This window comes from Eptesicus fuscus, chromosome 14 (genome assembly GCF_027574615.1).
Source record: "Eptesicus fuscus isolate TK198812 chromosome 14, DD_ASM_mEF_20220401, whole genome shotgun sequence".
In the NCBI taxonomy this organism is placed as follows: domain Eukaryota; kingdom Metazoa; phylum Chordata; class Mammalia; order Chiroptera; family Vespertilionidae; genus Eptesicus; species Eptesicus fuscus.
In genome coordinates, this window is record NC_072486.1 from 38,788,859 (window position 1) to 38,812,594 (window position 23,736).

The 23,736-nt window shown below is 38.6% G+C and overlaps 2 protein-coding genes across 2 annotated transcripts in view; one reads left to right on the forward strand and one right to left on the reverse strand.

The window, feature by feature from the left end:
* Nucleotides 1-23,736, reverse strand: part of CCDC146 (coiled-coil domain containing 146) — a 108,538-nt gene that overhangs the window by 59,510 nt on the left and 25,292 nt on the right. The window lies entirely within an intron of this gene.
* Nucleotides 7,922-13,280, forward strand: FGL2 (fibrinogen like 2). Its single transcript, XM_008149737.3, has 2 exons — nt 7,922-8,591; nt 10,938-13,280. Exons 1-2 carry the CDS (start codon nt 7,976-7,978, stop codon nt 11,642-11,644), a joined length of 1,323 nt encoding a protein of 440 aa, XP_008147959.3. The 5' UTR covers nt 7,922-7,975; the 3' UTR covers nt 11,645-13,280.

Genomic DNA, 23,736 nt, shown 5'->3' on the forward strand with positions numbered 1-23,736 from the left:
ATGAAGGGAAATATTAAAATAAATTCTTAAGGTAAATATTGTTTAAAAATTTATACTTATATAATTACAGCACATATATATTATATAACATATAATGTCTATAAATGTAATATGTTATATAGTATATAAATTCATACTGATATATTAAAGAATTCCAAGCTATGGAATTTGTAATAATATAGAGTTGATCCTCATTATTTATGAATTCTGTATTTATCAATTCATCTACTCATTAAAATTTGTTTGTAATCCCAAGATAATACTTGTGGGCTTTTGAGATAATTTGTAGACATGTGTAGGGTGGCTGAAAATTTGGTAGCCCAACGCACATTTCCAGCTAAGCTCAAAAAAGGCAACACTCTGCTGTCTTGTTTTAGCTCTCATACTATAAAGAAGTGTCATAAGTATAACTTTTTTTTATTTTTGTGCTGTTTGTTGGTGATTTCACTGTTTAAAATGGCTCCTGAGCTTAGCAATAAAGTGCTGTCTAGTGTTGATAAATACAAGAAGGTTGCAATGTGCCTTATGGAGAAAACACATAATAGATAAGCTTCCTTTTCCTTCAGGCATGAGTTATAGCTCTGTTGGTTATGAGTTCCATGTTAATAAATCAAAAATAGCCCTGGCAGATGTTGTTCAGTGTTTAGAGCATCGGCCTGTGTAACGAAGTGTCATGGGTTTGATTCCTGGTTAAGGGCATGTACCTGGGTTGCAGGTTCATTCCCCAGCCTCAGTCTGGGTGCCTGCAGGAGGCAACCAATCAATGTATCTCTCTTACATTGATGTTTCTCTCTCTCTCACTCTCTCCTCTCCCCCATCCTCCCTCCCTACTTTCCATTCTCTCTCAATGGAAAAAATACCCTCGGGTGAGGATTAACAAAAAACAAACCAAAACAAAAAATCAACAATATTTTTTTTACACTTTTTTTTTTTTTTAAATTACAGTTGACATATACTATATAATAAAAGGGTAATATGAAAATTGACCCTAACAGCTGAATGGCTGGTCCCTATGATGCCCACTGACCACCAGGGGGCAGATACTCAATGCAGGAGCTGCCCCCTGGTTGTCAGTGTGCTTCCACAGGGGAAGCACTGCTCAGCCAGAAGCCTGCTCATGGCTGGCCAGCGCAGCGGCTATGGCAGGGAGTGGGCTTAAGCCGTCAGCCTGACATCCCCTGAGGGCTTCCGGACTGCCAGAGGGCGCAGGCCTGGGTGAGAGACCCCCTCCCCCCACCCCGAGTGCACAAATTTTCGTGCACTGGACCTCTAGTAATATTATATTAGTTTCAGGTGTACAACCATGTGATTAGACATTTATATAACTTACAAAGTGATCACTCCAATAAATCTGGTACCCATCTGATACCATATGTAGTTATTACAGTACAATTGACTATATTCCCTATGCTCTGCTTTACATCCCCCTGACTATTCTGTAACTACTAATTTGTATTTCTGAATCCCATCACCTTTTTCGCCTATCCCCCTAACTCCTCTCTCATCTGGCAATTGTCAAAATGTTCTCTGTATCTATGAGTCTGTTTCTGTTCTGCTTTTTAAAAAAAATTTGTTTTTAGATTCCACATATAAGTGAAATCATCTGGCATTTGTCTTTCTCTGTCTGACTTATTTCACTTAGCATAATGCCTTCTAGGTCCATTCATGTTGTTGCAGATGGCAAGATTTCATTCTTTTTATGGCCGAATCATACTCCGTTGTATATATGCATCACTTCTTTACCCATTTATCTATTGATGGACACTTAGGTTGCTTCCATATCTTGGCTATTATAAATAATGCTGCAATGAACATAGGGTTGCCTATTTCTTTTCAATTTAGTGTTTTGGGTTTCTTTGAATAAACACTCAGAAATGGAATTTTTGGGTCCTTCTTTGTCTCTTGTTATAGCCTTTGTTTTGAAGTCTATTTTGTCACTTATAAGCATTGCTATCCCAGCTTTGTTTCCATTTTCATGAAATATCGTTTTCCTTCCCTTTACTGTCTGTGTCTTTCCATCGGAAGTGAGTTTCTTGTAAACAGCATATATAAGGATCTTTTTAAAAAAATCCATTGTCACTCTGTTTTTTGATGGGAGCATTTAATACATTTGTATTTAAAGTAATTGTTGATAGATATGTACTTATTGCCACTTTTTTATCTTTTTTTTCTTATTATTAAAGAAGATTCTTTAATGTTTCTTATAATACTGATTTGGTGGTGATGAACTCCTTTAGTTTTTTCTTGTCTGAGAAGTTCTTTATATGTCCTTCAATTCTAAATAATAGCTTTGCTGGGTAAAGTTATCTTGATTGTAGGTCCTTGCTTTTCATCACTTTGAATATTTCATGCCAATCCCTTCTAGACTGCAAAGTTTCTTTTGAGAAATCCATTGACAGTCTTATGGAAGCTCTCTTGTAGGTAACTAACTGCTTTTTCCTTGATTCTCTTAAGTTTCTCTCTTTGTCTTTAACCCTTGGCATTTTAATTATGATGTGTCTTTGGGTTCATCTTGTTTGGGACTCTCTGAACTTCCTGAACTTGTATGTCTATTTCCTTTACCAAGTTAGGGACATTTTCTGTCATTATTTCTTCAAGTAGGTTTTCAATTTCTTCCTCTTCCTTCTCCTTTTTGGCACCCCCATGATACAAATGTTGGTACTCTTGAAGTTGTCCCAGAAGCTCCTTACAGTATCCTCATTTTTTTAAAATTCTTTTTTTCTTTTTCCTGTTCTAATTGGGTGTTGTCTGCCTCCTTATCTTCTAAATTGCTGATTTGATTCTCTGCTTCATCTTCCCAACTATTGACTTCCTGTAATGTATTATGCATTTTAATTAGTGTATTCTTTATTTCTGACTGTTTTTTTTTACGGTTTCCATAACCTTTTTTTTATGCTGTTGAAGTTCTGACTAAATTTCTTGAGCTTCCTTATAACCGTTGTTTTGAACTTTGTATCTGGGAGTTTGCTTGCCTCCATTTCATTTAGTTTTTGTTTGTTTGTTTTTTTCTGAGATTTCTTGTGTTCTTTCATTTGGGACCTGCTTCTTTGTCACATCATTTTGGCTGCTTCCCTGTGTTTGTTTCCCTTATGAGTAGGTGTCCTGTTAGGCCTAGTGGCACAGACTCCTCAGTCACCCAAGCGGAGTGCCCTAGGTGTGGTCCCTGTGTGGGCTGTGCGAACTGTCCTTTTGAGCCTTGACTTTGTTGTCATGTCACTGGGAGGGATTGGCCCCCAGATACCAATTGGCTGCAAGGACCAACTGAGACTACAGCAGAGGAGCTGCTGTGCAGGGACTGACCCTGTGGAACAGGACTTGCTTCAGTGGGGCTTTGGTTCCCACTGAGTCCGCTCCTTGAGAATGTCACTGGTGAAGGTGGTTGGTTGTAATTGGCCGTGGTCTGGTGGTCTGAAGCTGTCCAGGGAGGTGCAAGGTCAGACACTGCCTGTGTCCTGCCTGGGCCACCTGGCATGAACTGATCTGCAAAAGGCTGCTACTTGTGTTGGGCTTGGAGGTTCCCACAGTGAGGCCAAGCTGTGAACCAATGCTGGCTGCTGCTAGTGCCACTTAACAAGTGGTACAAGGTACACAGAGGTCAGATGCTGCTTGTTTGAGAGCTTTTAGGAAAGTCTGAAGCATGAGCCAAGAGAGGTCATTTGTATGGAAAAGCCACTGGAAATGGCTTGGGTGGGCTTGGTGAGGTACTGGTAAGACATGTAAAAGAAACTGACAACCATTCTAGTTTCAACCAAAATTAAGCAATTCTTAAATCTCTCTCTGTGTTGTATTTTTGTTTAAAGTTCAGCATTTTGTTTAAGATTATTTTCATGAAATTTGTAATGAACAGCAACTAAGATGTCTAAGGAATATTAAAGTAAACAATTAAAATTTACTTTTGGAATCTCTTCCAAAAACAGTAAATACAGATCCTCCTTTGAATATACTTTGTATAAGAAAAAAAATTAAAGAAGTCTGAATATGTTGTGAATGTGAATATAGATGGCTGAAAGTAATTTTATCATCAGACTTATAGAAACAAATTCTTGTTACTTTGAAATCCCACCATATATTTCTTGAAAACAAATCTGTAAATGGGCATAGTTAGGTCTGAAAAACAAATCTGTAAATGGGCATAATGTGTCAGTTCTGTGTTGGGGCAGATCAGTGGATGATATTAGGAGTCAGGGGAGATTGCACATAAGAAAATGCAGAAAGTTTTCCTGCAAGAGGAAGGAGGCAAAGGTCAAGGCCAGAGGGTAAGAAATCTATACTCACCAACCTACTACTCCCTCTCTATGCTCATTGCCATGACATTACTTCAACCAGAGTCATATTTCACAGTTCTCCCTCAACTCTCGCTCCTTTTCTTCCATTTCTCATCACTTATCAGATCCTATGGCTTCTATCACTCTTTACAATAATGTCTGCAACCCCTTTACCACTCCTCCTGCCACTACATTGGTTCACCTGCCACCACACTAATACCTCTCATTATTTCCTGCTGGTTGCTAGCAGAAGATTCATTCCTAAAAAATTGTCCTAGAAAATAAAAGGTTTCTATTGTTAATTAATGTTTGAAAATTGCAGCATACATCACTTTCCTCTTGACCATCCATATACACATTAGCATAAGACTGATATTTTTCAGAGGTGCTTGTCCTGGAACTCTGTATTCATATAACCTTCATCAGCATGTAGTCACTCATGTTAAAGAAACACATGTTAGGAAACAATGGCTTGGAGTATTTAAGTGGCCTCTATACTGCTCTCTTTGCCTAATCTTTCCCTTTGCCAATGCATCTAGTATTTCACTGATGAATTAATTTCTCTGAAGTGCCTAACTGATTATATTATTCCTTTGCTCAGAAACCTTCTGTGGTTTCCCACGGATCTAAGTGGTGATTAAGCACCAGGCTCTCCATAACATGCTACCAATATGCCTGGCTATGTGGCATAGGAGAAAAGACATGAACTTTGGAATCAGACCCAGGTTCAAGCTCCAACTCTGTATCTTAAATACTGTAAAACCAGGGGCAAGTCATTGATTGCTTTGACTTTTTTTGTTGTTTTGTTTTTCTCATCTGCGAGTACTTGTAGAGATGGGAGGATATAGTGAGATTGTTTTTCTGAAAGCTTCTTGCACTAATTATAGCACAACATTCTCTGGCCCCACGGGTTATAAATCACTAGGCAGACTGAGCCTCTTTCATTTGGTAGTCACTTAGTGTCTGCCTGGAGTAAGTGATTTTCTAAATGGAGAGCCCAGAGGATCATCTATCAGTGTCACAACAAAAACTGATTAATAAAGCAGTTCTCTGCCTTTACTTGGGGAATTTTTTATGGGTCCTGAGGGAACAGGAGCCAGTTCCACATCATATTCAACCTTTTCAGGTGAGACTATGCCATTTGCCCCTTGGTTAAGTGGGGGTGTTCAGGGCCCAAGAATTAGCAGTAGTGCTAGGAAAGCAAATCCTGGATTCAAGCACATGAAACAAAAGCCCATTACAAGAGCCAGAAAGCTGCTCTTTCATTATTTAGAAATGTTTAAAAAGTGTTTCTAATTTATTTGATTGTCCCACAAGAAACTACTAGGTCCTCAATACACCTTCCTAAGAAGGGAAAGGGATTTTTTGTATGATTTGTTCTCTAGTGTAGCCTCAGTGTCTGTGTAGTCTTGCATGTAGATGGTGCTCAGTTAATATGATGTCTGGATGGATGGGTAAACGAATGAATGAACAAATGGAAGAGGCCATGGCTTACACCTTCTATATGTTCTAGCATAGGTCTGAGTACACAGAAAATCCTTAATAAATACTTGACTGGCTAAATATATGGATTTGTATATACCCTAGTCAGTCAAGGGCATTTAGTAATGTACCTTAAACTAAACATTATTCCAATATATTTCTACTTTATACAATATTATTACATAATATCTTATTCTCTATATATTTTTTTCTTTTAAAATATTACTTTGTTTTATGCTTCTACTTTATAAAATACTAGAGGCCCAGTGCATGAATTTGTGCACAGGTGGGGTCTGGCTGGCCTGCCCCAATCGGGGTCAATCAGGCCAGGCTGGCAGGGTTGGGCGGGGGAAGGAGCTGCCCCCTGGTCTAACTCCTGGTTGAACTCCCAGTCGAGGGGACAATTTGCATATTAGCCTTTTATTATATAGGATTTTTATATCATCTATATTATCATCATTCTCTTTCTTTTAAAATTTCTCTAATCATTTATTTATTTCTCTGCTCACAACAGGGGAGTGTCACAGCTTGAAAGTGGGTAAGGGGAGAGAAATAAAATTAGGAGACTAAATAGATATTTTTAATCATAAAAATTGTATAAAACTGATGTAAACATATTGAATACAATGAAGAGAAAACAACTTAATTTTTTAAAAGACTGGACGAAGATGGAGGAAAAATGAGGCATAGGGTGTGCAGAACATGTTTGACAAACTTATTTGGAAAGAATGTTACTTTTATACACACTTTTTTTTTCTTCCCCCTGAAGCACTCCACTCAAAGGTTTTTATAACTCTCATTCCTGTATGAGGGAAGAATAGCCAAATTCCTCCTTCACAGTTACAAGACCCCAGGCTGAGTAAAGTTAATAATCTATATATCTGATAAGAGGTAGATCCAGGGGAGGGATCCAGGCCTCCTAAGTATTCAGGAGTAAATACAGCTGTGGAATGTAAAGTGAGCCTGACACAGTTAGAGAACACGAGTAGGGTAGTTTGGCTGGAATGAAGAGGGTACGTAGGAAAGTCAATTCAAGAAATAAATATGAGATAGATTACAGAGTACCTTAAGTAACATAATAAAGAATTTGGATTTTTATCCACATCAGTCATTTTGAAATTATTTTTAAAGCAATAAAAGTCTTTAAAAAAAAAAGAAATCTTATGTGAGATGCCAATATGCAAAACAAATGAAAAGAAAGTGGTTTCTCCAGTTGAAGCCATTCCTCCTTCTTGCCCTTGGCCTCTGAGGAGAAGAGTTTAAAAAATATGAAACTGAGAAGTCTGAAAAGTCATGAGTGCTGACGGGTTACACCAAGAGGCGTAGAGAGCAGGTGAATGGGGCCCGCGATAGAGGCAGGATTCACAGAGCGGGGCTGCTGGTGGCAAGGGGATGCAAGGATTCCCGGAGACAGAAGAATCCGAGCAGAGGCGGGCACAGTTCAAAGACGCACACTTGGGCAGCTCTGGGAGATGACAACACAACCTCACAGAGGGGAAGGGGCAAAGGAGGAGGCCGCTGGTTTCGTTGAAAGACAATGATGTACTTTTAACTGTGTTGTAGTCATTTTTACTACACTATGTTAGGGTCAAAGTAATACAAAGCAGCTTCCCCAACCCCCCTCCTCTCTACCAGTTTTCTTCCCTTTTTCAAATAGTCCAGGGCACAAGTCAGAAGGATGCACTTCGTTATATTAAAAAAAAAAAAAATTTAAGATTTCACCTGCATGTCCAACATGAGGAAAATGCAGGGTCCTCAATACCATGCACTAAAAAGGAAAAAAAAAAGACTATTTCTGTTTTCTGTAAATATTTCTGTTCTTCAGATAGTGTGAATCACTAGGACTTAATTTGTATCTTAAAAATAATTTACTTTTCCTAGTGGAGTTAAGTACAATTACATGATTCACTTCGAGCATAATTACTCCGAAATACGAGATTTTCCCTGCGCTTTATCAAATAAACGAGGAGAGCAAAATTTGTTCAGTATGTGCATCCAACCAGCTCCCTTCGATTGGGAATAAGGAACAGTTTCTGGCACACGGAGGTGGCCGAGGGCAACTCTCCCCGTTTCTGGGTTTCTGAAACTTGTGATGCAAGCGCTCCCGCCCTTTTCTGACAACAGAAAGCCTGAGTCAGGCGGGCCGCGGCCGCCGTTAAAACAGCTCCGGCCCAGCACGCTGCCTCACTTCCCTGCTGGGTGAGCGCCCCGCCGCCGCCGCCGCCGAGATGAAGCTGGCCACCTGGTGCTGCCTGAGCTCGGCCGCTGTCCTCGCTGCTTGCAGTTGTTTGGTTGCGGCAAACAATGACACAGAAGAAATTAAAGACGAACCGGCCAAGGACGCCTGCCCCGTGAGGCTCGAGCGCAGAGGGAAGTGCGAGGATGGAGGCGAGTGCCCCTACCAGGTGAACCTGCCCCCGCTGACGATTCAGCTGCCGAAGCAGTTGGGCAGGATGGAGGAGGTGTTCAAAGAAGTCCAGAGCCTCAAGGAGATCGTCAGCAGCCTGAAGAAATGCTGCCAAGACAGCAAACTGCAGGCGGATGACAACCGAGAGCCCGGCAGGAGCGGGCTGTTGCCGCCGGGCACGGGCGGCCCGGGGGAGGCGGATGACAACAGAGTTACAGAGCTGGAGGGCGAGGTGACCAAGCTGTCCTCGGACCTCCGGAACGCCAAGAAGGAGATCGACGTGCTTCAGGGTCGCCTGGAGAGGCTGAACCTCGTCAACATGAACAATGTAGAAAACTACGTTGACAGCAAAGTGGCAAATCTGACCTTTGTTGTCAACAGTTTGGATGGGAAATGTTCCAAGTGTCCCAGTCAAGAACAGATACAGTCACGTCCGGGTATGTATAGTGACCGTTTTCTTATCATGCATTCATGAAGGTTATGCAGCTAGACAACATTTATAAACATGAACCCGAGCAAATACGTTAAAGAAAGTGACCGATTAAATAAATTAAGCCTCTTATTCATCCAGGTAGTGCGGAAAAAAAAAAAAAAAGAATATCTTTGCAAATGTGTGACCATAGAAATGGTAGTTACAAAAATCATGATTAGTTCTGTAGCCATTAGAAAGCACTTTGAATTTCAAAGCACTTTGCTGATGTCAAAGTTACATATAAACTTTGTAGAGAAATAGGATTTTTTTTTTTAACATTTTAGTGCTTTTAACTTATCTCTTTACTGAAGTGCTTGAAAACACAGAGACAAGGCAGTATTTGCGGTTGTACTCTGTTCATTGAAAATCAGGTCTGCTGACTGCTTCTTCTCATGCAGCAATAGGAGATCTTTGAAAGATCTTAGCAAGTAATCTGCAAGTAGATAACCCCAATACCTAGTGACAATGGGAGACTTTATAGATGGAGTGAAAGCAGTCATATGGTTTCATGTGTGGGTAAAACTTTTTTTGCTTTGAGACCTGGTGACACAAAAACATGGTAAGGGGGAGATTTGGAATGCCACTTAGGAAGGAATCCATTCTCGTTTCTTTCCCTCTTTTACCTTAAACTAGAATTCAAGCGTGTAACAACAGAACCCATCCTCACCATCCCCGTTACCTGAATTAACTGTAATAAATACATGTCGAAGATAACAAACCTAACTGCCCACTCTGCCCATGAGCCAGCTGTGGCACTGGCTCCTCCAGACCCTGGCTCGGCATCTGAGTTCCTGGGGCCACAGCTGCTGGTGGTCTTGTTACACTTTGGAAAGCCATCTGTGCCTTCGGTCTGGGACTTACCATGAGCGTGAGGTTGAAGGGATCTGGTGCCTTAGGGCAGGATCACGCTCATTTGGAACCAGTACCTCGTGCGTGCTCCATCCCCGGGGAATCTGCCAGTGAAGACAGGCGGGGTTTTCAGGACCTCGGCTGCTAATGCGCTAGGCAGCTCCCATCTGAAGCTACCTTACACGTTGCAAGGCGGAGAGGTAGATGACATCCTTGGGCACACATTAGATTCTCTTGTCTATTTTTTATTTTTACTAAAAGTTTTGGGAAAATATCAGAATATTTTGAATTCTAAATATACATGAATAGATTTATTATGCCACAGGATGGTTTATACAGGGTGCCCCCTACCCCCCAAATGTATATACACGTTAACAGCTGATAGCTCAGTTGATGTTTCTGTCTTTTCAGATTTAACCCATTGGAATTATTATAATTATTCAAAGTGTATATAATTTTTTGGGGGGCGGGACAGCCTATATTAAACTTATCTGGCATGGACTTTTATAAAAATTATCTGGGAGTAAATATCTGTATTGGATTCCTACAGAACCATGCTATCTAATTATTATTTTTATTCTAAACATAATCGCCTGTCATTTCTTTCTAGAAACCAAATATATGAAACCTGGCTAAATACTTTCCTTGGGTAATAAATTCAAAATAAGTATATTGGAATATTATTGAAAAAATTTTCTTTTAACTTGAACTTCCCTTTTTTTTTTTTTTTTTGAGCTTCTTTATTTAGCGGTCAAGCAAGTAAAATAAATGTGAATGTATGACCAGTGCTGCACGTTAAAATTTTAACACGTCATTGGGAACATATCCCATAACACTTTTTAACAGCAGAGGCTACCAGCCCCTTTGGGTGAAGGAAAGAGAAGCCTATGGTTCCTCTGTAAGCGCGGAATCGGGCAGCTGGAATCATCTGACTTTCAGGACCAATTAGTGCAGTGGTTACAAGAACAAGCTATGCAGCCCGCTAGAACTCAGTCCTGACGCTGCCACTTAATGCTTCTGTGAACTTGGGCAAGCCACTGATCCTCTCTGAATATAAATATTGTCACCAGCAGATTTGCAATAATATCTACATCATAAGGATCATGTGCAGATTAAGTGTAAAAATGTTATCAAGCCTTTGGCAGAATGCCTATTGAGGGTAGCCCTCGCCAAAAATGACTAAATTCTTAAAACTACTATTTTTATTTCTTCTTATTGTTGTTGATTGTTGTCGATGTCAATATTATTACCAGCCAAGAGTATGTTGTCTGCTTTGTAGCACCAGATTCTTTTTCTGGGGCCTTAACAAGCATTTGCTAAACAGTTTCAAGTAAGTTTAGCAAAGCAAGGTTCCATTATCACCATGGATGGAGCTGTCAAACTGCTTTTATACATACAAAGAATTCTTCAGATGCATAATTTTTTAACAAAATCCAATGTCTTTCTCTTCTTCCCCCTTCAGTTCAACATCTAATATATAAAGATTGCTCCGAATACTACACTATAGGCAAAAGAAGCAGTGAGACCTACAGAGTTACACCGGATCCCAAAAATAGTAGCTTCGAAGTTTTCTGTGACATGGAGACCATGGGAGGAGGCTGGACAGTGCTGCAGGCACGTCTCGATGGAAGCACCAGCTTCAACAAAACATGGCAAGACTACAAAGTAGGCTTCGGAAACCTCAGAAAAGAGTTTTGGTTGGGGAATGATAAAATTCACCTTCTGACCAAGAGTAAGGAGATGATTCTAAGAATAGATCTTGAAGACTTTAATGGTGTCAAACTCTATGCCTTGTATGATCAGTTTTATGTGGCCAATGAGTTTCTCAAATACCGTTTACACGTTGGTAACTATAATGGCACAGCTGGAGATGCCTTACGTTTCAGCAAACACTACAATCATGACATGAAGTTTTTTACCACCCCAGATAGAGACAATGATCGATATCCTTCTGGGAACTGTGGGCTCTACTACAGTTCAGGCTGGTGGTTTGATGCATGTCTTTCTGCAAACTTAAATGGCAAATATTATCACCAAAAATACAGAGGTGTCCGTAATGGGATTTTCTGGGGCACCTGGCCTGGTATGAGTGAGGCACAGCCTGGTGGCTATAAGTCCTCCTTCAAAAAGGCCAAAATGATGATCAGACCCAAGCACTTCAAGCCATAAGTCACTAATGCTCATTCCTCTGAGTATTCATTACCTAATAGGGCAATTAATTCCTTTTTGTATTCCTTTTCCATGGTTACACACTTATCTCTGAACATTGGGTTCTTGTGCTACACAGCATCTGAAATAAAGCTAAAAAATATATACAATTTAAAGGAGTCCTTTGTTGCTGTTATGCTAAAGAACACTTGCAAGCACCAGGGAATATTGAGAATTACACATTAGATTTATAATTATCTTAATTTCTATTAATTAAAAAGTTTTCTATTAATTGTATTACTTGCTATAATTTAAAAATAATTGTTTACTCAGCAGGCTAGATTGTACACACAAGTAATTTGTATTTTGGCTATGACAAACACTTCTGAGGGCATATCATTCTTTTTCAGCTATAAAGAGTTATTTGGGTATTTATTTATATGTAAATACCCTAACCCTCATTCTGAGATAAACTTCTTTAATTTATGGCATTTACTTTTGGTCAGAAAGACCTTATAGCATTTTAGTTCCCGGGCAAATTAATGCCGTTCATGTACTTCACGAAATGTAAAATATTTGTCATTTAAAATATTAAAAAATGTGGCATTCAGAAAATTAATTTTAACATTAGGACCATGGTTTAAAGGTAATTCATTCACAGTTTTTTACTTTTTAGATGTTTTATGGTGAAAATTGTTCTAACATAAATATTATCTTCCTTTACTCTCTATGCCTAATAGTTTTTAAAATTGCTCACTACTGTGAAAGACTACTGGTAAGCTTTCTTTAGAAGAGGTTGGTGTTGGTGAAGAATGAAGCATTTATGTATAGTCTATAATGGTCTGAAGGCCAGTTTTATATCCAAAGCAGTAATAGTTTTAAAGCTAAGTTTTATAGGATAAATAGATAAGCCTATTTATAAAAAGCATATGAATTTTGATATATATAGAACAGTAGTTCAAATAGTATATATTTTAATCCTAACTGATGTATTGGTTATTTTACTATCAGAAGGATTCAAATAAAGATGTTTATTTTTTTAACCAATCAAAAGTATTTGGATCTTTTATAATTCATTAATTAATTCTGGAATGCAAATATCATGCTCAAAAGATTATAAAAAATAATGTGTTAAGTTTCATCATTGTAAAAAGGGATCATGTCAGAGAGAACAGTAGTATTCTGCTGCATATTTAAAAATACTCTAGAATAAAATTTGAAATACTCATTATATGTGAGTCAGAAATACATGCAAGCTTTCATTGCTAGTGTCTGTCTCTACTATAGTAACCAAGATTTTAAAATATATTCACAAAGATGCATCTTTACTCATTATTTGAAAATGATTAGGTAACAAGTTAACTTTTCAAGTATTACCCTTTACAGAAACTTTTAATCAAAAAGAAGCAAACATCCTTTTAATAATATGTAACATATGGAGTTTTTAGGTAAACATGATGAAAATTAAGTTATTATGAATACAATTAAAATGTTAAAGAGAAATACAAATAGAATTAAGTTGTGACCAAAATGTATCACTGTATAGTAGACCAAAATCGGTAATTGTCTATTTCAAAGGCTGCGTATCTACCCAATAGGATACCAAATGCAAATGTTGTAACTGATTTACTCTTTATCTTTCGCTTTCGTTTTTTTTTTAATAAACATTTTAATATCATAAAAGTTATTTATTACAGATAAGGGCATTTTGATTCACCATATACAATTATTAATATATGTATACGTTTAAATAATTTTGAATTTCTATGATCAAAAATGGACTCCTCACAGATAGAGTTCTAAAGAAAAATAGCACACATAGTGAGTGTGCACTGATTTAATGGGAACTAGGTATCATTTCATGAAAATCTGGCATATAATTCATTAGTGCATGTAAATATCAAAAGCTATCCTTCTATCTTTCCACTCTTATTTCAAAGGATCAAAATATTATTTTCCATTATACTTGATGGTACTTTTCTAATAAAAATTCTGTAACATAGAAATTCCTTTTTAAAATCATTTCATGCCATGTATTATTAAATATATTTTAGATTTTTATAATCTTTAACATGTTGATATCTACAAGAGTCTTTTGACTTAACTATTTACTTAAAAAGAAAGATAACTATTTACTAATATTCACTAATGTTCATAAATGTAGATTTACTATTAACAATATATTATGTTAAAGTCTTGTCTTAGTTCCATTTTAATGGCCAATATTTGTTATCTTAATTAAGACTATTTCTGAGCTTTATCACTCTTTGAAAATAGAGACTAAAACTAGACATTCCAAGTGGAATGGATTCACTCATCGCTGGGGGGAAAAATCAAATTATTCTGATAAGCAGTAATGCTCCAAGGAAGTAATGACACATCCATTTAATAGATAGCTTAAATATGCAAAGCATAGAAGATATTCTAGCAAGAATATTTGCTGGTCCTTATGGGTAATGTCATCACAATGAGCTCTTGTTTATAATTCTTATTTTTCTTTATGTATAAATAAATTTGTTTCATGTCTTTCAAAAATTCTGTAAAATATACGAGTTAATCTTCATATCTATTTATTTCTTCAATGTGAAAATATTAAACATTATTGTCTGTGAAATAATATTTATATATTTACTCTTGTCTGAAAAGTTGCATAATGTTTACCTAACTGAACAATATCTTTGACTCAAGGCTTTAACGAGTGCTATTTTACTAACAGGAAGACAGAGGCAATTACAGGAACACCATTATCTTATTTTCCTCAATTAGAATACTGTTGACACAGTTGAAATACAAAAGTTTCAGTTTCATTTTGAGGCATTCAACTCCATCTCCACTTTTTCCATCATTGATGTTGTTGCTCTGGTTCAGCCCTCATCATATCCTCAGGATAATGCAAATGCTTCTGAATAGTAACCTGTGCCTCCAGTTTCAATCTATTCCAATCTATCCTCCATATCCCTGCCAGAGGGATTGTGCAAAAATGCAGTTCTGATCATGTTATTGTCCTGCTTAAAACCTTTCAACAACTCATTTCCTACACAATAAAACCCAGCAAATAAGCCCCTTCCTGAACTGGTTTCTCCCTACCTTTTCAGTGACCTTTTCCACCTCACACTCCTGCCACACTCAATGCTGTGTTCTGGAACAAACCATGTTCTCTCATATTTTCATGACTGTGCAAACTATTGCCTTGGTTTAGGTAGAATGCCGTCCTCAACCTCGGCTGAGTTTTATCTTCTCACCTATGATTTAAGAGCAGGGACCCAGGAGCCAGACTTGCTATGTTTGAATTTTAGCACTACCTTTTGCAAGCTGTGTAATCATACAGGTGAGAAGTGATTGAAGTAGGGGAAAATATGGCAAAGTCAATCTCACTGTTCTTTGGTCTCTTTAATGATTAAATAGGGATCACAAGAGAATTTTCCTGTTAGAATTATTGAGAGGATTAAATGAGATAACATATGTAAAGCACTCAGAATGTACATATGTATTATCATCATCATCATCAACCTAAATAGTTATCTCTTCTGGGTATTCTCCTCTGAAGACATTAGAAGGACTTTGGTACTCTCCTCTTTTGCTCTCTACCATTGTAATACAGTCAAATCTCACTTCTCGAATGTCTCCCATCTCGAACAATTCGGTTCTCAACCAAGTTTGTTCACACAAAAAATGTCTCAGTTGTCTAGCCAAACTTCAAGATGGGACCTGACAATCCTTTCATGCTGATACCTTAGCACAGTGGTCGGCAAACCGCAGCTCGTGAGCCACATGATACCACCAATACCCCCACTTCTTCTAACGGCCACTTCTTCAAAATAGACTCGCCCAGGCCGAAAACCAACCTCTGCGCATGGGCCATGAAGTTTCAATTGCACTGTAGGTGCGCGCCCGCACATGGTATTTTGTGAAAGAGCCACACTCAAGGGGCCAAAGAGCCGCATGTGGCTCACGAGCCGCGGTTTGCCGACCACTGCCTTAGCATGACAAAAAGCCTCTCTCAGGCAACAGAACAAAGGAGAGAATGCTATAGTTGCTGGCCAAAATCAATGATTAGCAAAATTTTAAAATATGGAGGCCATCAAGAGTGCTAATGTTGCTAAGGGCATGAAAGAAACAATGATCACATGCAATTAATGAGGTAGAAAAACTGTTATTGATTCGGATAAACATAAAGCAGTTAGCTGGTGACAGCATTTCGAAAGCAGTGATATATGAACAAGTGAAGATGCTACATGCTGACCTGAAAGACACCCCTGGAACGAGTGCTGAAAGTGATTCCTTTAAGGCCAGTGGTTTGATAAATTTAAGAAAAGAAGTGTTTATTTATAGATTAAACAGTACATTAAACATGTACTGTATATAAGAGAGGTTAAAACAGAATCATTTGGGGGTCTGGAATGGAATAATTCAATTTACATTATTTCTAATGGGAAAAAATGATTTGGTTTTTGAACAAATTCCTTCTCAAACAGCCTTCCAGAACAAATTAAGTTCGAGAACTGAGGTTCAACTGTATTCTTTCTTATATATCACATTATTTAACAGTTATGTAGGTTTTACCCTGAAATCAATCTGTTTGTCTAGGATGTAAAGGAAATTTGAGACAGGAATGTTGTTACTCAAAGTGGTTCATGAATGCTTTAGCATAGAGGAAGGGATATAGTCTAAAGAAGCCAGAGTTATAGTTGGGGAAGGAGTGGGGACTTTCAAATCAGAGGATTTGGGAGATGGTACATACAGGTGAGAAGTGATTGAAGCCAGGGGAAAATATGACAAAAGAGATCGAATATAAACTACAGGATTGGGTACGGAACAATGGCAAACTATTTAGAAGGGGTTCTGGAACTGAGGAAGGCTAGTAAGAATCTAATAAAATTCCCTGGCAAGTGGAATGAGGAAACTGACACAAATGGCTGAACAAATGGTTGGAGTAGCTGAGCAACTAACAGCCAGCTAACCCTCCCTAACCAAAGATACTAAGAGCAGATGGAGAAAATTGAGACAAATGGTTGAACAAATGGCCAGAATAGCTGAGCAATTAATAGCCAGCTAATAAATAAATCACAAGACCCTATTCTTCCTAACCAAAGATACCTAAAAGCCAATGGTTTAAATCACCTTAAGGAGAAAGATAACAAAAAACCAATCAGAGCCAGACTAATCCAAGATAGAGGTGAAACTAACCAGAGAATGACCCCTGAACCAACTATATGCTCATTTTGCTACATCAGCATTCTAGATGACACACCTGGAGAGCTAAAGAATATTCTGTGAGATCCTCCCCTGGGACCTCCCTTAAAATTCCCTCCTATAGAAAATACATAAAACCCTCAGGACAAAGGACGCCAGCATATGCTCTTCTTTGAGCACTGAGCATGCTCGGCCTCTACCTTCCCTCTCTTTCCTCAGGTGAGTACTTTGCTTCTATCCTAAACTCTAAGGGTCCCGATGAGACCTGCACCCAGGGGAGCAATGGGCAGCGGCAGCTCATGCCAGGATTACTTATGCCTTGATCCTGTCTCCAGGGCCCTTCCTTTGCTTCACTCGCCAAGATTTAATAAACTTACTTTCAATTTCATCTGGACTCCTGTCTTAAAAATTTCCTGTGCTAGTCAAGAACCTGGAGGTTGCCTGACACTCTACCGGTCCCAGATCCTGCTGGAGCAGAGCCGGCTCCCAGTCTGGTAACAGGTTACAGCCTCTGGGTACATGTCATGGGTACATGGCTGTACTGGACTGGACAGTGATTGTCCTACCTGAGTTTCTAAAGAAAAAAGTATTTTCACACTTCTTATACTATATTGTAATCTTGAAATTAATTTTAATCTCACAAGATTCATGAATACTTTAATTTTTAAAAATTACAGCTTAGACTAAAGACCCCTTTGGAAACCATCTTCAATTCCAAATCTCCCCTCAGATAACAAGCAGAGGTGGCTGAATCCAAACTGTAACTTCATTCCGTGTGTTACCAAGTTGCAACGTCTGCTGAGTCATAGCTTTGCCAGGTTTCTTTTATCAATTGGGAAGAGCTGGGAGTGAGAACAGAAATGAGAGAAGTTGGCTAAACTTGAAGAGCTCAGAGTCTGCTAATTCCCAAGAGTGACTGAGCCTCCCTTGCTCCTTGAAGTGGTCCCTAAGGCTCTTCTTGCTGAAAGACACTGTTACTTTTTCTCACGAGGAAGCAACCTTAGTTCTCTTTTGGCATCTCCAGACCTGTGAGCAGGGCGTGCCCTAATGTCAATTATAGTCAAATTGGAGAAGAAGCCTTTATACTACTTTATATCAGCAGAAAACTGGGGAAACACATGTGGAGACAGATTTTAAGGTTGTTTGACTAAAGAAGAAAAAACAGAATTTCAGATGTGATTGAATTAGTTGACATACCGTATTTTCCGGCGTATAAGACGACTGGGCGTATAGAAGATTTTCCTGGGTTAAAAAGTCATCTTATACGCCGGAAAATATGGTAGATAGATTTACCAGGAATCCTTAATTCAATGGGCTGGTGTGAGCAGATGTGGTTGGTTCTAATGGCTTGCTTGATTAACACAAACCTAGATTCAACAGCAGCTATACTAATTAAAGCCAAGAAGCCAGAAATGTCTTGAGACTAAGACTTACAGAAATAGAAATGTTGGAGTGAATTTATCTGTAATTCACTAAAAAAGTATTTATTGAATGTATACCATATGGTAGACAGCCCCTTAAAATAACTAATATTACATTTATATTTATTATTTTAATCTAATAAATATTTATCACCTGCCTGTCATGTGTATAACATGGTGTTATATGTTTATCAAAGTATTTTGAATATGATATTTTTTCCAAATAAAAAATTTCTAAACTCTCAAAATCTGGGTTTAATCTCTAGCATTCAAGATTTCCTCTGAGTTGTTAAGGATGATGCTGTTTAAGATAGACTGCCTCTCTATTACAAAGGCCTCATACAAAGGTGCAGCATCTGAATCTGAAAGTTTGTTGAGCTTCTATCTCTGTAAGTTGGCTTTTCTCATCTCCCACAAGAAGCAAATAATTTGTGCTTAGTTGTGAGGGTTTATAAACAAAGGGTCCACAAAACTAGTTGCTTCCATTTATTTCCCATTCAGCAATGATAGCATCATAATTCTTTTCAGTAAATCTCAGTGACCTGTTTTAATTTTTGTTTAGAGATTCATGCTGCTACATACTAATAATGACAAGCAGCTGTCACTTACTGAGTGCCAACTTTCCTAGGAGCATCTGCAATGTTATCTCTGTTTGCTGTGATTAATGCCGCAATAAGGAGGTAATGTTTTACACCACTGAAGTTTTCCCTGAAAAAAATCAACAAACTTCTATTATCTACAAACTGTTTATCATGTGTGGACCATTATCCATTCTCAGCTGTCCTGCCTTTCTTGGTGCATTTCACATGACGTGGGCTAATTTTCCGTGATAAATAACCCGTGGGGATTCCATGGTGAAGCATCCACATAGAGCAAATCTCAGTATCACCCCTGCTCTGACTTTTTATGTAAATCTATAAAGTGGGAAATGATTCCAATTAAATCTCAGCTTAGGATGAAACACCTCTTTTTGTATCTTTTCAAAAACAATTACATAATATTCTGTTGACAGGAGATATTTCAAAATTTAATATGTTTTCCAAGTATGTTAATGTCCCTACTTAACCTAGTGGTTAAACATTATTTTCTTCCTGCAGTTAAGTCAGAATTTATAACAACTCTGACAGAAAAGGCAAACAAGTTTCTATGCTCTCCAAACACTATTTCACTTCCATGGTTACGTGGCAGAATTCACTGATGAGAGTATCCTGCTTAAGTTCAAAGCACTTTATAAGTTCCTTGGAAGCTGAAAGATTTCTCCGGCAAACACCAAAGTTCTTAATTTGTTACATAAAATAAGTATTTAAAAATGTGAATATAATTTACAAATGAAGGGTGTTAGTGAAGACTTTTTTATTTCTATTCTATAACAAAAGTTTTGCTTTATCTGATCAAACCAATGATTAGAAATCTAGAGAGGCTCTGATATCACGGATAGGTCTGGAAGTTGGGCTGGAAGACTGATACTCTTCTGTTGAATACAGTAATGGTATTTAACATGCCAAATTGTGTCCCCAGAGACCCTTCAGCTCTGCAGACATATTTCACGAATATGAAAAAAAGCCAGGACAATATATGATGCATGAAAGACCGTTCACCTAGAGTAGTTCTGCTTCTGTTTTACATCTTGGGGCTCCACCTCAATTTCACTTACAGAAAAGGTTTTGTTTTGTTTTAAAAAATATTTTAAAATCATTGTTTCCCCATTGCATATTCCTTTAGGAGCTCAGCCAGCAAAAATAAAAACTGGAATAGACACATGAAGACTCTAATGTGGTATGTTATTTCTAACACTAAACATGTAAATATCTGAAAGTTTAGGTGGACTTGATGTAGAAAATACATTCCGAAATTCAGAAGAAATTTCTCCTTTTGAAGTTTGCCTTGCAAAATAGTCATCCAGCAGTGTGATTATTGTGGTGAAGGGCCTTACTAATTACTGTGCACATCATTCCTTTGAAAATAGCATGGTTACGTGTGCAACAGGTAGCTAAGAATTCACAAGGAGCATCAAGAAGAATACCAGAGGCTTCCTGCTTTCAATGTTCCTAAAGCTACTATCAGTTATCTTAAAAAACAGGAAAGAAAATAATAAATGGAGTGGGGTATATACAAGCACCATGCAAAGTTACAGAAACAGAAGTGATCACACTGTCAAGAAGTGGAATGCTTGAAGAGGGTGGAATTCTGAAGCACAGAAACGTGGGGGAGGGTACTCCTGCCCAGGGCACAGCATGAGCAAAGGCTTCAGCAGGTTGGAAAATAGGAGCCAGTTAGAAAAACAGCTGGAGCATGGGGTATGTGGCAGGGGACAGAGACCAAAAGAAGAAAGGAATGGTGGATCAGAATAGACTAGAGGGATTTGACTGTAAAGTCAGGGAGGCGACATTTAATCCTTATGACAGGGCAAGGAAAATTCAAATCTAAGTATCTGCAGTCTCCCGTGCCACCTACTGATTGCTCAGTTCTGGGCCTGGGCCTGTGAGGTGATGATACGATGCTGGGTGGTGGGGAAAAAACACTGGAAGGAACTCTGAAGACTGTTTTACAAAACAATGAAATCGTCAAAGGTATCAAGCAGAAGATGGATGGCAATACAGAGGTGGGAAACCAGCATGAGGACAACAAAACAACTTCCTGGGGAAGTTTTTAAAAGGGGGACTTAAGGGATGTGGGAAAGGCGTCTTTTGTGATGAGGAGTTTTCGGAAGTGTTGCTATATGATGTGCTGTGGAACCCCCTCTCTGATTCCTGAAAGAAACCTCAATATAGTCTAATTGCTTGTCAAGGCTTTCTGGAGGCAGATGTGTTTTGGCTGTGCTGAGATGGGTTCGAAGGTGGGAGAGAGGGCTCAGTTTTACTCAGTCACAAAACTGTCTGTAGAGAGCGTGGGTTTCCACCAGTGGGCTCAGGGCCTTGGGGCAGTGGTGCTGGTGGGGACAGGAGATGTGAAGGGAGAGAACGGAGGACTATCATCTCTACATCCTTTACCTCTACATCCAGCACATCCAAATCTGTTTTACGTTTTGTGCTTCTGTGTGAGATTTCCACTGGAAAATGTGATAAATGTAGTGTAAAAAGAGGGCGAAACCCACTATGGTAGGCAGGGGGGTACCCCTGAAGGATCATAAGCTGAGAAATGTACTATTAGAGTGAAGTTAGGTTCCGAGAACTTAAATGACTTGCTGAAGGCTGCATGGCTAGTACATGCAGAGCTAGAACTAAGACTCAATTTTACTGACCCACTCCCCCCCGCCCTGCCAGCCAATCAGAGATTTTTCTTTTCAAACTATTGAGGTTTAAGACAGTTTGAGCCTGTCTATTCTCAGACATGATCTTTACAGACAGCAATATTCCTGCCTTCTTCATTTGAGGTTTGAACACCCTCACTTCATACCTCTGATGCCGCCCAGGTACACCTGTTGACCTCCAGCCAGATATGTATGGGCTGGGAATATGGAAAGAAATTTTGCCTCAGAAGATAACAGATTGGCATTATGGTCTAAGCTTGTTGCTGGCACCTCCTTCCTATTTCCGCTTACACCAACAGACATGCCGATAGAACAAAGGTTAAAATATGATGACTCAAACTATCGACATACTAGGAGAAAACAGGAAACAAATTTATCATCTCAGAGTAGTAACAAAGGTCTTCTTAAGTGTGACACAAAATCCTGAAGCTGTAAAAAAAAAAAAAAATCACATAAAAATACATTTTCACTTCATTGAGGAAAAACCCCTCAAATGAAGTCCAACAAACTGAAAGATTTTTGCCATGCATATTATACATGACCCATTTTCTAAATGTACAAAGGCCCATTTTCTAAATGTGTAAAGAGTTTCTATGAATCTATAAGTAAAAAACTACACAATAAAAAAATGGAAAAAAAAGATGTGACTAGAATTCACAAAAAAGGAAGTACAAGTAGATCTTTGTATTAACCGAGCTTTCAGCTTCTGTAAAGCTGGTGCTTTAACGTCTGTCCTACATGCTTATGCTGGATACACTTTGTTCTAGACAGTCTGATAATATGCCTGAGTCACCTTGTCTTGCTTCCTGCCTTCCTCATTGGTCCCCACCCCCACCCCACCATTGACTTGAGTTCTCCTCCGGGGCTATGCTTTTCAAATACAAACCAACCAATCCAGAGTCCACACTCCTCAACCACCTCCTTCATAGGGTTCTCACACTCAGGCCACTATACACCTGACCTGATCACCCAGTGCCAGGTACCCAATAACTAGGGACATCTCCTATGCCCCAGAGCCGGCTGAAATTACTCAAACTAGCCAATCCTGAGCCTGCCTACCCTGCTTCACCCATTCCTTCCCCAGGAAAACACAATAAAGGCGCTGGCCCACAATTCTCCCCTCTCCCTGTCTCCTGACTGACCCAGTGCTTCCCCATGCTGAAATACCTTAATCAATAAAAAAAATTTTAAAAAAAAGTCAATTTACTTTCTCTCCAAGTGCTTTCTCAAGAGAACAAAAATAACATTATTTTTCCTAATCCTTATTTTAAAAGCAACATCTGTTCAGTGACAGCATCAAAGTTTAGATTATTATTTTTAAACTATATTTAACCAACTTGCTACAACATTAGCTAAAGAAGCAATAAAAACTAGAGGCAATTAAACTTTGTTAAATATATAATTAAAAATAAACACCCCAGAGTGCACTCAGACACACACAAACTAGGTCCACATTATGTTAGTAAAGTCAGTAAAGGACTTGAAAAGAGAAAGGGAAATCAAAGAAAAATAACCACAGACAGGGACAGTCGAGCTGAGGGCTGCGTGCGGCTGCATTTTCCTCTGGTAACTGGCCCCGAGTCTGGCATGTGGTCGATGCTCAGTATAGATTTTCAGAATGAGTAAGGGAAGGTAATCCCCAGACAGGAGGCAGAGGAACTGTCCATGCTTCTCTGTTCCTGATTGTTAACACTCTTCTGACTCCTACTTGCTACTCATAGCCTGTTCAGACAGCATAGCTTTTCTGACAAGACCCCAGAGTTCTGGCCAGAATCAATCTTCATGTTTGTTTGTTTTTGTCCATTTTGAATATGACACTGTAAGGATGCCCTAACATGGGACCTTCTTTTCTCTTACCCTGAATACGTTTCCATTGTACAATTTTACTGATTGAATTTAGGGGTGTTAATCTACTTTGCTAAGTGCAATATGATTTATATTCCTGTAATTCTAAAACACATCTTTAATCTTTGTAAGTAGATATGAACCATGTCAATACTCCAAAGGTTTAAGTGCATTCCAGGCATGTGCCAGGGTTTTCTTCCATACTGGATAGATTTTTATATTTCCACCTAACTGTCAGAGTTAAAAAAACAAAGCAAAGCAGAAAACCTTTATGAGAAAATGGAACCTATCTGTATTGTTTAATAAATGATCAGTCTGTTTAAAGCTTTTCGACAGTCAAACAAAATTCTTGCAAGTCTGCCTGGATGTGTGAAGGAAAAGCAAGAGCATGCAACAATAGCAAG

Bases quoted from the DNA above. Each gene is read 5' to 3' on its own strand.
- FGL2 (XM_008149737.3), top strand. From the start codon at position 7,976: ATGAAGCTGGCCACCTGGTGCTGCCTGAGCTCGGCCGCTGTCCTCGCT. The intron at 8,592-10,937 runs GTATGTATAGTG...TTCCCCCTTCAG, and splicing joins ACAGATACAGTCACGTCCGG to TTCAACATCTAATATATAAA.